The sequence below is a fragment of the Drosophila simulans genome, chromosome 3L (assembly GCF_016746395.2).
Source record: "Drosophila simulans strain w501 chromosome 3L, Prin_Dsim_3.1, whole genome shotgun sequence".
NCBI lineage: Eukaryota > Metazoa > Arthropoda > Insecta > Diptera > Drosophilidae > Drosophila > Drosophila simulans.
In genome coordinates this window covers 6,815,944-6,831,277 of record NC_052522.2, presented here as the reverse complement: position 1 = coordinate 6,831,277, position 15,334 = coordinate 6,815,944, and the positions used below count along the sequence as shown (strand labels likewise).

The 15,334-nt window shown below is 45.4% G+C and overlaps 5 protein-coding genes across 6 annotated transcripts; 3 read left to right on the top strand and 2 right to left on the bottom strand.

Annotated features, from left to right (window-relative positions):
• Positions 1-18: 18 nt before the first annotated feature.
• On the top strand, positions 19-5,292 carry LOC6737062 (UDP-glucose 6-dehydrogenase). The gene is made up of 3 exons (XM_002083873.4): positions 19-456; positions 2,904-3,042; positions 3,498-5,292. The coding sequence occupies exons 1-3, from the start codon at positions 307-309 to the stop codon at positions 4,637-4,639; spliced, it is 1,431 nt and encodes a 476-aa protein (XP_002083909.1). The 5' UTR covers positions 19-306; the 3' UTR covers positions 4,640-5,292.
• LOC6737061 (SURF1-like protein) lies at positions 5,240-6,500 on the bottom strand. Its single transcript, XM_016170972.3, has 4 exons — positions 6,193-6,500; positions 6,003-6,124; positions 5,747-5,941; positions 5,240-5,688 (listed from the first exon to the last, which is right to left on the bottom strand). Exons 1-4 carry the CDS (start codon positions 6,394-6,396, stop codon positions 5,307-5,309), a joined length of 903 nt encoding a protein of 300 aa, XP_016030684.1. The 5' UTR covers positions 6,397-6,500; the 3' UTR covers positions 5,240-5,306.
• Positions 6,501-6,696: 196 nt separating this feature from the next.
• LOC6737060 (ubiquinol-cytochrome-c reductase complex assembly factor 1) lies at positions 6,697-7,876 on the top strand. The gene is made up of 4 exons (XM_002083871.4): positions 6,697-6,862; positions 6,976-7,164; positions 7,224-7,475; positions 7,541-7,876. Exons 1-4 carry the CDS (start codon positions 6,806-6,808, stop codon positions 7,820-7,822), a joined length of 780 nt encoding a protein of 259 aa, XP_002083907.1. The 5' UTR covers positions 6,697-6,805; the 3' UTR covers positions 7,823-7,876.
• On the bottom strand, positions 7,811-9,064 carry LOC6737059. Its single transcript, XM_044923046.1, has 3 exons — positions 8,663-9,064; positions 8,428-8,610; positions 7,811-8,371 (listed from the first exon to the last, which is right to left on the bottom strand). The coding sequence occupies exons 2-3, from the start codon at positions 8,588-8,590 to the stop codon at positions 7,878-7,880; spliced, it is 657 nt and encodes a 218-aa protein (XP_044778981.1). The 5' UTR covers positions 8,591-8,610; positions 8,663-9,064; the 3' UTR covers positions 7,811-7,877.
• A 71-nt stretch (positions 9,065-9,135) lies between these two features.
• Positions 9,136-15,317, top strand: LOC6737058 (ATP-dependent RNA helicase DBP2). Of its 2 annotated transcripts, XM_016170093.3 has the most exons (5): positions 9,136-9,154; positions 9,316-9,430; positions 9,642-11,038; positions 13,361-13,539; positions 13,604-15,317. In XM_016170093.3, exons 2-5 carry the CDS (start codon positions 9,423-9,425, stop codon positions 14,471-14,473), a joined length of 2,454 nt encoding a protein of 817 aa, XP_016030682.1. In that variant the 5' UTR covers positions 9,136-9,154; positions 9,316-9,422; the 3' UTR covers positions 14,474-15,317. The 2 variants fall into 2 exon arrangements, with proteins under 2 accessions (XP_016030682.1, XP_016030680.1); XM_016170091.3 differs by lacking the exon at positions 9,136-9,154 and having other exon boundaries at positions 9,273-9,430.
• The last annotated feature ends 17 nt before the right edge of the window (positions 15,318-15,334 follow it).

The following is a 15,334-nucleotide window of genomic DNA, read 5'->3' as shown; positions in this document are numbered from 1 at the left end:
CTGCGTTCACACTGAATTACTATTGGCCAGCCTTGTTGTTGTTAATCGTGTTCGTAAACTAAGAGTTCGTGTGCATGGATTCTCAGCGGCATTTGTAGTAGTTACTGTCGCTCCGCCGCCGCGTGAAGTCAGATTCCTCCGAGCGCTCGAACGAATAGCACGCGACACTCGCCGGAAAAAAAAAAAAACAAGTACAATAAGTAGTGGGAAATTCGCACAAGAAGGAAGAAGAAGCAGCAGCAGCAGACGAAAGGGACGAACGGCGAAGCAAAACAAATCGAGCGACGAATAGCGGTGTGCAACGAAATGAAGGTCTGCTGCATTGGCGCTGGTTATGTCGGCGGTCCGACCTGCGCGGTTATGGCGCTCAAATGCCCCGATATCGTGATAACCCTGGTGGACAAGAGCTCCGAGCGGATTGCCCAGTGGAATTCGGATAAGTTGCCCATTTACGAGGTACGTTCGCTTTCCTCTTCCTCACCGTTTGTATGTACATAGGAAGTGCCACTGTGTGTGCTAGACAGAGAGAGAGAGAGTGAGGGCACCATAGCTGCACTGGTGTGTGTGTGCTCACGCCTTAGCCTTGCAATTTGTGTGTTTTTTCTGCTTTTCGGGGTTTCCACTAATCATAAACAAACAAGACATCAATCAATTCCCGATCCGAACCATCGAGCAGAAACCAAAACGTCGATGACCGCTCATGTCCAAGTCGGTGAATACCCCCCGCACTCCTTATGTCCACTTAGTAAACCAGTTCCCTGCACACAGAAAATGCCAGATCTATTTGGAGATTTCTTGAATAATTCCAACCTATGAGATAGATTACATGGTGCATAGATATATTTATCATTTAGTACACAAAGCATTGAAATACTATTTGTAATTTAGCCAAGATTTAGTTTGCTATCCAGCTTGTTTAACTACAAATCATTTTATATTTAGCCAGATTTACAAAACTCCATTGAGTTTTCGCGCAGTGTAGTCCGTCTTCACTTGAACAACGCTGCGTGTCCGGCATTCTACTAGACTTCAGGTGCTTAACGCACTTGGCCCACAACAAGGTCAATGGTCAGTCCATTAGTCACTCGAAATAAACCATGAAAAGCGCGCAGAGCCGTTTGATTGCTGAAATATGATTCGGAACGGAAAAGCAGCGTGGGAATCGATTTTACTTTCCAGACTGCGTGACCATCGTCGTCGCTCCATCAGGCCCAAATTCCAGATACTACAAGGCGCATTTGTATGAAGCCATAAGGTGCAAGCGGATTGCCTTCCTCCACCACACCACTGGCGCATTTCCGTCCTGGCTTCCGTTCGCCCTCATTCCCCACTGTAGTAGACTCTTCATCTTCTATGTGTGTACATATGTCGAGCTACCCACTCTTCTTATCGGTTCTGCGCCAAAACAAAGTCTCGGGTCGAGATAAGCTCGCTGGGCATGGCGGTTTTTTTTTTCTTATAATTTTTGGTTTAGCAAGCGCACATTAGTTGGAAATTGTCCAATTACCCACGTTTCCGACAAACAGCCAGTATCTCTGGGGAAAAAAAAGCACGAATAGAAGTAGGTACAATCAGCCAAACACTCAGTTTGGGTTATATATATATATGCATTGTTTCCTAGTAGACAATTGGTATTTGTATCCTATAGCAGTAGTAGCCATTATCAGTTAAAACCCACACAATTTGTCACGAGCCTTTGAAGATGGTATATTACATATATTTAGCTAATTTTTATCGCTCTCCTAATGTATCCCTAAAAATAGTTAAAAACCCATTAAGAAAATACACGATTAACTGCAGTCTAGACCGTAAATGTTTTTCAAAAATACACTTTTCAAGATAAATTCTTCTCCACAATGAAGTTCGATTGTAATCAATACCAATGATATGCACGCAAAAAAACGATGCTGTTTGGTGCACTTGTACCCATTAGAGGCTGTCTAGCCAGTTTCCCATTATTGCTACTCACTTACCAAGATTGCAGAACCACCAGCAAATAATCATGGCCAGCACTTGGAGTACTCCAATGCAATTTGCTGGCGATGGCGATGGCGATGTCAGGGCGAGCATGTCAACAACATCCTCTTGTTTTTGGAATTTGCACAATTGGCGTACTTTCCATTGACACCTACATATTTTCAACGTTTCCTACTCGCTGTACTCATTAATGTTCCATTAGGTTTTTTGCACATCGCGAAAACTTATCGGGCAAACAGTTGATAGCATACCAATCGTATATTTTTCAGCAAATATTCCACAATAACATATTGTATCTGTTTGATTTGCTCTTGTAACTGAGTTTTCAGCTAGATGTATTTAAACTGATAGATTGTTTATAGCTTAGTCAAATGAAATGCGATGTAGAAAGGCAGTTATTAACACCTGCCCCCACGGAGAAATTCGTATAAATACGTATGCAAATTTGGCAAAACGAGTTCAATGAACATTCAAATCGTATCTGAAACGGAAACATGTCTGGCTGAAACTGAATGCGTTGAATGAGAGTGGTGAATGGTGGGTGAATCAGGGGTTCGTGTGAATACACGTATTGCATAAGCGGCATGGTCATGGGAAGACCCTATTCCATAGCTTCTAAATTAATCATTAAATGCCAACAAGTGGACCACTCCAAGTAAACAGAAGTAAAGCAGAGTTAATTGTAAGATAGCTTTCTTGGGAAACCCAATCGGATAAGACCGACGTACAAACTATATGTACATATATCCATACAGAAGGGTTATAATCTTATCGGGCGACGAAGTGGGAACGTCACCAAGTGCCCAGCTTTGGGCGCGGGTCGTCGTGATTGGCATTTTAAAGAAGGAACTGCAAACTAGGCCAACAACTTGTGGAATAACTTGTAAATTATATTAATGAGGCACTTTGGTTCTTCTTTCTGACAGCCCGGCTTGGATGAGGTGGTGAAGAAGTGCCGCAATGTGAACCTCTTCTTCTCCACGGACATCGAGACGGCCATCAAGGAGGCGGACCTCATCTTCATCTCGGTCAACACGCCCACAAAAACCTGCGGCAATGGCAAGGGTAAGTACGAAATAAACCAATATAAACGAAATCTATAGAGAGGTTATCATATAATATAGCATTATTCCAATCATAAAGCTTCATAAGCTTGAATTATGGCTAATATCATAGCTTAAAAATAACTGCCTATTAAAGCATAGATTTGTTAGTTAAATAGCCATAAAATAGCTAAGCTAAACATAAATAATTACAGCATGAGCTGGCACTTGAAAATATTAGTTCTAAAAATAAACAAAGCATAGTGCGAGTTTAATCAGAAATCGTTTGATAATCACACGACACTAAAATCAAATTAATTGAAAAAGTAATTAAAGCTTTTAGTCATCGCAATGTTTAACTTTTCATGGTTTCATACACAAGTTTATCTTTGCTGGTGGAAAAATACTTCAAATTAGATCGAAAGTAAACATTGCCATACTTAAGATCACTTAGTAATCCAATTTTTCAATCTGCAGGCCGTGCGGCGGACCTCAAGTATGTGGAGAGCGCAGCGCGGATGATCGCCGAGATCGCGCAGTCCAACAAGATCGTGGTGGAGAAGAGCACGGTGCCCGTGCGGGCGGCGGAGAGCATCATGCACATACTGCGGGCGAACCAGAAGCCGGGCATCCACTACGACATACTGTCCAATCCCGAGTTCCTCGCCGAGGGCACCGCCATCAATGACCTGCTGAATGCGGATCGCGTGCTCATCGGCGGCGAGGAGACGCCCGAGGGCCACCAGGCGGTGGAGAAGCTGTCGTGGATCTACGAGCACTGGATACCCAAGCAGAACATACTCACGACCAACACGTGGAGCAGCGAGCTGTCCAAGCTGGCGGCCAACGCATTCCTCGCCCAGCGAATCTCCAGCATCAATTCGCTGTCGGCGGTGTGCGAGGCCACGGGCGCAGATGTCTCCGAGGTGGCGCGGGCCGTGGGTCTGGACTCTCGCATCGGTTCCAAGTTCCTGCAGGCGTCGGTGGGCTTCGGCGGCAGCTGCTTTCAGAAGGACATCCTCAATCTGATCTACATCTGCGAGAACCTCAATCTGCCCGAGGTGGCCGCCTACTGGCAGCAGGTGATCGACATGAATGAGTACCAGAAGCGTCGCTTCTCGCAGAAGATCATCGAGAGTTTGTTCAACACGGTGTCGGACAAGCGGATAGCGATCCTGGGCTTTGCCTTCAAGAAGAATACGGGCGACACGCGCGAAACGGCCGCCATAACCGTGTGCCAAACGTTGCTGGAGGAGGGCGCCGCGCTGGATATCTACGATCCGAAGGTGGAACCCGAGCAGATCATCGACGACCTCACGCATCCCAGTGTCACGGAATCGCCGGAGAAGGTGAAGAAGGCGGTGCAGATCCACAGTGATCCGTACAGTGCAGTGCGTGCCACACATGCGTTGGTCATCTGCACGGAGTGGGATGAGTTCGTCGATTTGGACTTTAAGCGTATATACCAATCGATGATGAAGCCGGCCTACATTTTCGACGGCCGCAAGATTCTCGACCACGAGCGACTGCAGCAGATCGGCTTCCACGTCCAGACCATCGGCAAGAAGTACCAGCGCACTGGACTGCTCCGCTCGTGGGGCATTGTGCCGCAGCTTTAGGCGCGTCGGGCGGCGGAGGTGGTGGCATTTACACTTAAAGTTGGCGAAATTTCCAGTATTTGCGAGACTAAATTGTAAATATCCGTATTCTTTTCTGTAGCTGAGTGTGTGTTAGATTGGGTCGATTAAGCTTAAGTTGAAGCATTTTTTAGAGAATAGAATCGTTTCCAAGAAATCAATTCAAATCATCAGCGGACTCTGTCGATTTTAAGTGAAAAGTAAAGTTGAATTCTTGCATTTTGTACATTAGTTTCTAAAGGATATGAGCTTTTAAAACATTTCTGTGTATATATAGAAAGCGAAATACTTATTTGAACAACATAAGGCAATGATTAACCACAAAGTTATAAAACGTAGCGTAACTTTTTATGATCAGACAATATAATATTATTTAGCTTTCCCCATATCGACCCAAACTAACGAGTGTGTTTCTAAATAGTTAAAGTATTCAACTAGGCACACCCGCAAGGGAAACCCTCGAACCGTATTTGTATTCATATTCCTATTCCCCTGTCGATCCGCCACTCGAGGATCGGTAGTTGCAATATTAAGTCCCAGCAGGACAAATCCTCTCCTGCGGCGGGCCAATAAAAACCAGCATTTACACGAGAGCATGTAAATTTTTATAATAAAAATAACAACAGTGCGTTTGATTTGAGTTCCCTTTTCAGAAGGGTATCCTCTTGACTATTTGGCGGTACCACAAAAAGGAGGTGGCCGCCGACAGGCTGAACCAGGTCACCAGGTACGACAGATGATCGTTGCGCAGGGTAACGCGTGTCTGTCCACCGATTGGAGCATGTGCAGCCGTTTGCGGATCGTAGACGGCGTCCAGGAACACAGGAGCTGCTCCCGTGGCGGCGCACATGCGCGCCAGGTCGCGATAGAGATAGACATTGCCCTTGTGGTCAGGTGTGAACTGCGGACGCGCTTCTCCTTTGCGCACCACGGCGGTAAGCTCCACTTCCGCCTGCTGTTGGCCCAGCGGCCTGGTTTCCGGCTCCACTTGCTTGCGGGACACCCAACCCCGATTGACGAGCACTATGTCGCTGGGGAAATCGATGATTCTTAATATGATTCTATGGGATTTCCTCGAGCATAACTTACTCTCTATCCGCCAGCTGAAAAGGGGTTACTATTAGATAGCCGTTGCCCGAATCGCGCTGCGAGAAGAGTCCTCCTTGGGTTTCCACGCCATCGGGACGTATCAGCGATCTCGGACCCATGCGCATCTCCTTGTCGTGAAGGAAACGTCCACGGATCTTCACCAGTCGGTACTCCATTTGGGCTAAGTCACTGAGACTGCAGGAGGGGAACACACAGTAGTGGGAGTATATAGTGGAGAATATGTGGGCAAACCTACTCCTCTGGTAGAGCCACAGGCGGCGTGCTCAGCTGCTTGTTGAGATCCTTGATCAACTGCTCCTTCCAAATCTTGCGCTTTACTTGCCAGCAGCCCAAGCCAAAAGTGGTGGCCGGTATGAGCTGGGGAATGGATTATTAGCAACAAGGATTAGTTGTTTGTGTAGGTAGTGGAGTTGGCATTTACCCACCAGGAGGAACCATCCCAAAGGAGCAATCTTCTCCTTGTCTTTCGCCGCCTGATTGGGAATACTGGTTGTCCAATTAACCGGCGGTCGTTGTTGTGTCATCTTTCTGATGATTAATCTCGGGTTGTTTATGCTGCCCGGGTATCTGGATACAGTCTGCATATTAAACGCCACTTGCCGGCACATCTGGCTCCCCAAACGCATCATACTTTTTTTTATTTTGTTCTAAATTTTCTATTTATTTATTTATTTACATTTCCAATTGGAAGTTGATAGTATGACCGTTTTGTACCGTTATGAACGTATAATAACTTCATGCGGTCACACCATTTCCGAATGTAAGCTTTTCTTGATTTTATGAATTAAAACTACAAAAGTCTAAAGTATAGAAGAAAGTAAAGTAATAGTTCTTACTTTTCCCATGTAATTAAACATTTGTTTTTCTTTACAAAGATTTGTAACTGTTTCTGTTAATCATATGTTAGTAAGTCACTGTTAACTTGTCGTTATACCCAAGTTGGCAGCCCTGTTACGATCAGCTGTTTTGGTCTGTTGTCGCGTGCAATTGGATTTTTTTTAACGATTTTGTTTTAGTAAATTTAGGAAATATTTAAGAATGCAGTGCACTCGTGCAGTCGCAAGACTGGCCGGCGGCATAGCGAGAACCACATGGGTATGTTTAATGCCATGGCTGCACTCTATTTACTCAAAACACGGTCATCCGAATGCACCGCCTTCAACTCTTATATAAACGAATGTAAAATTTTTAAATTAAACATATTATAGGCAACACAACATACGTATAAGCACAGTCCAGCGATACTGGGGCTGCTGGAGCAACCTTGCCGCTTGTGTTCGTCCACCGGCGTTGTGGATAATCCCAATAAAACGAAACCCGGCGCAGCGGAAGCCGCAGAAGGCGGAATCCTGAAGAGAGTGCTCAACAAAGTGGGCTTCACACCGAACACAAAGGCGGTAGGACTGGGATTACTTTGCCTATTTGATTAATATTCATCACAGTGATTCCTTTTCAGCGCCTCAAGGTAACCAGTCACCTGCTGTACGAAAGCGTCGCCGACAAGATCAATTATGTGACCTTTTTCCGCGACTTCAATCTGCCCAATACCTTCAACTCCTGGTTTTTGGTCACCGAACTGCATGTTTGGCTACTCCTGATGCGCTCCATGGCTGAGGGCTCCGAAACGGGCGAGGATGGACGCTTCCTGCGCAACTGCATTGTGGAGGCAATGTGGGGAGATGTCAACACACGCGCCAAGAAATTGGGAGTAGGTTTTACTTTAGTTTACCATTATATATAATCTTTATACTCTTCATGTATGTTTCCCAACAGGCTCACAATCCTTCACGCACCCGTCAGCAAATCGAGACCTTATCCGAGCAGTTCCAAGCGGCCCTAATCGCCTACGATGAGGGCATCATGTCCGACGATCGGGTCTTGGCCTGCGCCTTGTGGCGCCGCTTCTTCGAGATGAACTGCGATGATTACGCGCAGATCGAGCGACTGGTGAAGTACGTCCGGCAGCAGGCCAGCATGTTGGACAGTTTGCCGCGCGATCAGTTCATTGTCAAGCCGAAAGTGGCATGGTTGGAATTGGACAAGTGCAAGGTTTAATCTTAGTTATATTCTGTTTTTTAAAAATAAAGTTTGAGAGTATGTGAACTGGAAGCTAGATGCTAAGGTCCTCCACAGACTGATTACTCAATGCACGCAGCTGGCACTTGAGCAGAAATGCTGTTATCCTTCGCTCTGCTCTTCTCCGCTGCGGTTCCTTTAGTTGGGCCAGTACTTGGTCCATCTGGAGGAAGCTGCTTCTGGGCGAGAGTATTTCAGCGGGCTCTTGCTCCTCGTAGATGATTTCCTCGTGGATGATCTGTTCGCTGGGCTCCTCGATGACCTCCTCGATTATAAACGTACTCGACTGCTGTGGAACATCCCCATCCTCAAAGGTCTCCCACAGAAACTGCACAGGAGTTTCCGTCTGGATGGTCGCCTCCTGCTTGTTTGTTTTGGGTTTGGGTTTCACTTTGGAGGGCGGCTGGATCTCGGCCAGAAATCGCAGGCGTTCCAAGTACGGCCAGGTGGATCCACTGGTGTCCGCGCGGCGGAACTCCTTGCGAAACTGATAGTGCAGATTGTTCCAGCGCATCAGGCAGAAGTCCACTATGAGAATTATAGCGTTAAATAGATATAGCTAATGCTTTTGTTAACTGACTCACCATCACAGCCCATCATCTCGGCTATCCGAGCCCAGATATCGGTTTTCGCCTTCATGGCATCGTAGTTCGAGAGTCCAGATCTCTTATAGAGCACAGGATTGGGTTCCACCAGATCAATTAGCTTGAAGTCGAAAGGTCTGTTTTTCTTGTAACTGGTGCGCATGGCTACCAAATTGAACTAATCTATCTTGAACTTGATAATTAAGAATCTCTTGTTTAAGCCATGTTTGTTTACCTTATGAAGTACAGCAAAGCTACGATTAAGCGAAAACCATTCGACACCTTTTGTATGGCATAATTGCGGGCATAAGTTACTTAACAAATAAAGGGAAATTACGCAATAATAAGTTATTATTTAACTGCATTAATACAACCTTGTTCATTAGTTACAGTTACATTACAGGTAGAAATTAACGGGTTAACTACATTGAGTGATCACTGTAACATTCCAATTTATGTCCACACTTTGGTGTTTGGGCAGGTCTATAGGCTGGTCACATTTTTTTTTTGCTGACCGTTGTTATCGAAGTTGTTGTACTCGATAGCTTCAGACAAGCAAAATTAAACGGATTTGTTTTGCTTAAAAAATTAATAGTTCTTATTGCTAAATACCGGTGCCGCACTAACAAAATACTGGTTAGACAACGAACTAACTACAAACTAAAAAGTATAGTGCTCAATCTAGTGTCTAGTGTCTCATATTCTTTTCAGTTCTTAAAAGTGTTAGGTAAGTTTAAATATTTATTTTTATATATTAATTGTCTCCTACTTACAAATATTTTGACATTTTGCTCCATTCATTGTGATCGTTTCTAGAAAACTCAATCGATGTTTCCAGAAAACCCAACCTATCGAACCAATCGATACTAACACCGATTTTTTCCACAGCTCTATTGACGACGTAGAAGCTGAAAAAATTGTGGAGTGAAAAATTGTAAAAGTGACCGAAAAACTATACTTTGGCCAGCTATATTTCCACTTACATCACACTAGCAATGAACATGTAAGTATAGAAACACAGGCACACATTGTTTAAGCCCAAATTTCGGTCTAACATGCGGCCAGGGGCCGAGTGTCGAAAATCAATAAATTCAAAATGGCAGTAAAAAATGAAAATTACATAAAAAAAGGTCGCTTCGTGTAAATTTCAACATTTTGGCAAATCATTAAAAGGCTCAAAATTCTTATTTCATGGCACAATACGCTCGTCGCAGGTATAACGGACAGATGAACGCCTTCGGAGGCGGTGGCGTCGGAGGAGCTGGTGGCCTAGCCGGCGGTATGGTGCCCAATCGCATGGGCGGTGGTGCTCCCGGCGGCGGACCCGGTGGAGCTGGCATGTTCCAGCGCAATCGCTCGGCCCCATACCCAGGATTCAATGGTCATGGACCCGCCAACGGTGGACAGCGACGCATGAACGGTGGTGGTCCTAGCATGGGACCCGGCGGACCACGCAACCAGGATGGATTCGGTGGTCAGAACGGTGGCCAGCGCTCTTCCAATCACGGCGCTCACTTGCCCAAGATCGTTTGGTCAGAGGTGAATCTTACGCCATTCCGCAAGAACTTTTACAAGCCGTGCGATTCGGTGCTGGCCAGAACTGCCGGTGAAACAGAGACCTTCCTCACCAGCAATGAGATCACCATCAAGGGCGATCAGGTGCCCACACCCAGTATTGAATTCGAGGAGGGCGGCTTTCCCGATTACGTGATGAACGAGATCCGTAAGCAGGGTTTCGCCAAGCCAACGGCCATTCAAGCCCAGGGTTGGCCCATTGCTATGAGTGGACGGGATCTAGTGGGCGTGGCCCAGACCGGATCGGGCAAGACCTTGGCATATGTTCTGCCGGCGGTGGTGCACATCAATAACCAGCCGCGCCTGGAGCGCGGTGATGGACCCATCGCCCTGGTCCTGGCTCCCACTAGAGAGCTGGCCCAGCAGATCCAGCAGGTGGCCATTGAGTTTGGCAGCAACACTCATGTGCGCAACACTTGCATCTTTGGTGGTGCACCCAAGGGACAGCAGGCTAGGGATTTGGAGCGCGGCGTGGAGATTGTGATTGCCACACCAGGTCGCTTGATTGATTTCCTCGAGCGCGGCACCACCTCCTTGAAGAGATGCACCTATCTGGTGCTGGACGAGGCCGATCGTATGCTCGACATGGGCTTCGAGCCCCAGATCAGAAAGATCATGCAGCAGATCCGCCCGGACCGTCAGGTTCTCATGTGGTCAGCCACCTGGCCGAAAGAGGTGCGCCAGCTGGCCGAGGAGTTCCTTAATAACTACATACAGGTTAACATTGGTTCGCTTTCGCTGAGCGCCAACCACAACATCCTGCAGATCGTGGACGTGTGCGATGAGAACGAGAAGTTGATGAAGCTGATCAAGCTGCTAACGGACATCTCGGCGGAGAACGAGACCAAGACCATCATTTTCGTGGAGACCAAGAAGCGTGTGGACGAGATCACGCGCAATATCTCCCGCCAGGGCTGGCGCGCGTGCGCCATCCACGGCGATAAGTCGCAGCAGGAGCGCGACTTTGTGCTCTCGAGCTTCCGCAATGGCCGGCACTCGATACTGGTGGCCACCGATGTGGCTGCCCGCGGACTCGGTGAGTATACGTAGCCTTTGTGGGGCCCTCAATGGGGCCAACTTTCGTTTTTTCTCTCCGTAACCAAGCAATTGTTGCCTGTGGATCAATCAGCATCCCGTGGGGTTTCATTCATTATTTTGTGATTCGTCGTCGACGCCTTCCTGGTTCGTCTGGTCTCAGCGATCCGTCAGCGATGAATCGGCCAACACCGCCCAGCCTCTTCGCTCTTCCTTCCGCTCTGTTTCCAGAACTTTGGAGGTTTTTCGTTTCGGGTCTGTTCCGGATTTCACAAGCTATTCACGATTTGAAGCCTGAAAGCGCACGATTCCCATTTGGGGTCCATTGTTGGAATCTTCGCTTGCTTCAGTGTGTAAATACTCATAGTTTTTTTTTTTTGTTTGTATTCATATTAATTTAATTAAGCTGGGTAAACAGTAGCCTAATCTAGGAGCTCAACCGCAAATCTTCGCCTAGTTGTATTCGAAATTAACTGGGGTTAGATATTCCTTAAATATTTATAAACAAATTTTTATTTCATTCTGTATTGAAATTGAAGTTTGGGTAGCTAGGCGAAGTTAAATGAGCTCATTACTGGTTACCATCTATCAAAGAAAGTAATTTGGTAAACGTGAAAACCGGAAAGGACCGCTTGTATTTTTTAAATTGCATGTTAAAATCTCTAGACAGCCGAGAAATTGCCATTTATTATTTTTCAATCATTTTCGAGTGGTTCGATGCCGGGTGGACCATTAAGTCTAACTTATTGAACCCTTTAGTTTGCTGAATGATTCTACGAATCCGAAGAAAAGGTGTGGGCTCAAATAATGAGGGGAATGTGTTTGTTCTCCATGCATTGCTGGTTATATGATGTTGTTACTTTTAGTTCGTTTGTTGCTCTCTTGCTCATAGTTTTTAGTTGTGTCTCGTCAATCACATTTTGAGTAACTTAATTGTAAAAAGCGATTTACTGTCAGTCAAGGAGTCAATGGCCAGCAAAATAATCTTAAAAAAATACCAACTAAATAGTAATCTCAGTGCACCCAAAAGAAATTAACCTTTAATCCAAGGCGATTAAACCGTGCCTTAAAACTATATATATATATCTTAAGTTTTTTTTTTTTTAGTTTTTAGAACAATGTGAAGTAACTAATGTGTTGAGTAATTGCAACATTTTGCGGCCCAAGTATTTGTTGACTGATGATAATTTTCTGTAGCTTATTTATGTATCATAAAGTACCTAGTATACTATATTACGTCGCTCCTTACTCTATGTATAATACCTAAATTTGTGTGTGAACAAAAATATCATCAGCACTTTATGAAATGGACTTCGATTTTTCAAATGGCAAAACTAGACAGAAAAAAAATGAAAAAGAAAAAAACCCGTTCAAAGTTTAAAGTTAAAAAGTTATATACACAAAGCAGTTAAAGAGAAAAGCTATATATACAAGTTGAGGGTTGAGTTATAAGTTTCTAGCATTGCGGAGATCCATGGGATCTCCATCATCACAGCCGCGTTGCGAGGACAGCATCTTCAGGGACTCTTGTTCGTAAGCCTAATTCTAATCCCATATTCTAACCCTAGATCGCCAGGGTAAGTACTAGGCTAATTTATTTCTTCCTAATCATAGCAATATGTCCGCACCCTCGTTCCTCCCTCCTTTCCATCGAAGTATGTTCCTCCTTCTAAACCAAAATCAGCACCCTCTATCATAAGCTTTGATCATTCATTCACATTTACATCTCTTTATTTATAATGTTAATTTTAATCAAGCCGTCTCTTGTATGCATTAAGCTTAAACATTTATATTACGATTTGTGTATTCAAAAATGATATAAAAGAAAGTATGATGAGAAGAAAAGGTCGAGGTCCACATTTCTGCAGTATAAAAAGAACATATGTCTAATTGCCAAAGATGTATTGTTATTAATATACGCTAATAGTATTGATGGCGAAATTTTTGTTCAAAGTACAAAACATACCAAAAAAAAATTGAAATCGAAACCGATCTAACACCAACCGACAAAATTCATTCGACAATTCGATCAAAAATGTATTTTAAGTTCTATTAACAAACTTTACAAAACAAAAACAAATGATCGCACCGACACAAACACCACTAATACCAATACCATGACATGAATACAAACACCATGACAGAAACGGACACCACTCACACAAGCACACAAATAAGTTTTTCGTTTTTGTTGAATAGTTTCTTGAGTATTGAGAAAGATTCCTATTTTCGACGCATTGGTTCGATTTGATAATTTTAACGCTTCTTTTCACATTCTTCAATTTTCAAATTCGAAATGAAAAATTTAATTGAAATCAAACAGACGTTGACGATGTCAAGTTTGTGATCAACTACGATTATCCTTCGAACTCGGAGGACTACGTACATCGCATTGGACGTACCGGACGCTCCAATAACACCGGCACCGCCTACACCCTGTTCACGCATTCCAACGCCAACAAGGCCAACGACTTGATCCAGGTGCTGCGCGAGGCCAACCAGGTGAGTGCTCCTTGTAGCTTTCAATCCTCTCGATGGCAAATGTACTCACCTCCTCCGTTTGCAGACCATCAATCCCAAACTGATGAACATGGCCATGAACGGTGGCTACAACAAGCGCGGTGGCGGCATGGGTGGCGGCTACCGCGGCGGCAATGGCTATCAGGGCCGCAATCCGCAGATGGGCGGCGGTTACAATGGCGGCAACAACTACCGCAACAACAATGGTCCCGGCGCCAGCATGAATCGCAATTCCTTCAACGGCGGCAGCGCTGGCGGCCCACCACGCTTCGATCAGAAGCCGCGCACTTCTCCGCCGAATCAGGGCGGACAGGGCGGCTACCGTGGCCAGGGAGGCGGTGGCTACCAGGGACAACAGCAGCAGCAGCAGCAGAACGGCGGAGTGCCCTTCTCTCGCTTCAATCCCAATGCCGCTTGCTTCGAGCCCAACAAGCCGCAGAATGGTCCGGGATCTGGACCGCCACAGGCGCAGCACCAGCAGCAGCAACAGGCTCAGGCTGCCCAGCAGCAACACCTACTGCCCGATGCCTCCGTGCAGGCGGCGATGACGGCTGCGAACTATGGAGTCGATCAGAAGCGCTCCCGTTTCTCGCCCTACAACATGAACTTTGCCAACATGCCACCACCAGCGATGAACCAGCAGCAGGCGGCGGCGGCCCAGCAGCAGCAGCAACAACAGTTGCAGACTCCACAGCAGCAACAGCAGCAGCAGCAAATGCAACAGCCGCAGGCCTATGGCCAGTACTCTTCAATGTCCTCCAGCATGGCAACCGTGTCGCTGAACGGAGGAGCTGCAACGGTGGCCAGCTCATACCGCGCCCAGTACGCAGTGCCCACGCAGGCGGCACCCTATATGATGGCGAACGGCGGCGATATCTTTGCCTATCCGCCGCCTCCGCTGCCTGTGCAGAACTAGAGGCTCTGCGGTTCGAAAGAGGCTACCAAATTGTAGACCAGCTCTACTGTAATTTCCTTTCCCCACACGAACATTACACGCACATCCGCACACCCACCCGTATTAATTGTACACGAGTCACGATCACAAGTCCAGAGACTTCATAGGGAGATGTTAGATGAGCGTCGGTGATGTACGTATCGTGTAGATCTCCTCCGCCCACATAATAGCTATATAATATGGTTTAATCTGGAATCAAATACGCTTTTAATTTGATTAATCTCTTTGTTCACCCCAAAACAAAACAAAACATAAACCCCACATTTAGTTGATAAGCTTTTGGTTTAGTCAAATTGTTAGGGCATTCGAGTGCCGATCATCGATGTTGTTGGCATTTATCTTTCCAGAGCCCTGGGCGTATTTGATTTCTTTATACAATTCTCGAATATTGTACGTATCTATTCATACACTGCAAAAGAAATGTTTGCAATGCTCCAAACAAACCCAAGCCAAAAGAGATTAGATACAATCGGATAACGAAGGAACACTAAATGGGAGAAGAACGCTCCCGCTACACATCCTTTCACACTATCGGACACATGTACACATAAGAAACAATGTCAATTTCGTGGAATCAAATGCGTATTATTATGTCATCTTAAACCATATTATGTGACTAGTCTAATGAATTGCTTAGCTGGACACTTTTCACACCGTAACAAGAACTTCAAACATAACACAAAAAAAAAACAATAAAACATGAGAATACGTTCAAAAAATTGAAATGCAATTCCATTTTATGTCAGCAGCCCATAAGTATGAATTGATAACAAGATATGAATAAAGGAATTAATTAGAATTTCAACCGTGCGTTATTAATTA

Coding starts and splice junctions, on each gene's coding strand:
- LOC6737059 (XM_044923046.1), bottom strand. CDS start 8,590: ATGCGCACCAGTTACAAGAAAAACAGACCTTTCGACTTCAAGCTAATT. Junction 8,372..8,427: donor CGAGATGATGGGCTGTGATG/GTGAGTCAGTTA, acceptor TAATTCTCATAG/TGGACTTCTGCCTGATGCGC.
- LOC6737061 (XM_016170972.3), bottom strand. CDS start 6,396: ATGATGCGTTTGGGGAGCCAGATGTGCCGGCAAGTGGCGTTTAATATG. Junction 6,125..6,192: donor CTTTGGGATGGTTCCTCCTG/GTGGGTAAATGC, acceptor TCCATTCCCCAG/CTCATACCGGCCACCACTTT. Junction 5,689..5,746: donor TTTCAGCTGGCGGATAGAGA/GTAAGTTATGCT, acceptor CGATTTCCCCAG/CGACATAGTGCTCGTCAATC.
- LOC6737058 (XM_016170093.3), top strand. Junction 11,039..13,360: donor TGTGGCTGCCCGCGGACTCG/GTGAGTATACGT, acceptor GAAATCAAACAG/ACGTTGACGATGTCAAGTTT. Junction 13,540..13,603: donor TGCTGCGCGAGGCCAACCAG/GTGAGTGCTCCT, acceptor CTCCGTTTGCAG/ACCATCAATCCCAAACTGAT.
- LOC6737062 (XM_002083873.4), top strand. CDS start 307: ATGAAGGTCTGCTGCATTGGCGCTGGTTATGTCGGCGGTCCGACCTGC. Junction 457..2,903: donor ATAAGTTGCCCATTTACGAG/GTACGTTCGCTT, acceptor TCTTTCTGACAG/CCCGGCTTGGATGAGGTGGT. Junction 3,043..3,497: donor AACCTGCGGCAATGGCAAGG/GTAAGTACGAAA, acceptor TTCAATCTGCAG/GCCGTGCGGCGGACCTCAAG.
- LOC6737060 (XM_002083871.4), top strand. CDS start 6,806: ATGCAGTGCACTCGTGCAGTCGCAAGACTGGCCGGCGGCATAGCGAGA. Junction 7,165..7,223: donor TCACACCGAACACAAAGGCG/GTAGGACTGGGA, acceptor ATTCCTTTTCAG/CGCCTCAAGGTAACCAGTCA. Junction 7,476..7,540: donor CACGCGCCAAGAAATTGGGA/GTAGGTTTTACT, acceptor GTTTCCCAACAG/GCTCACAATCCTTCACGCAC.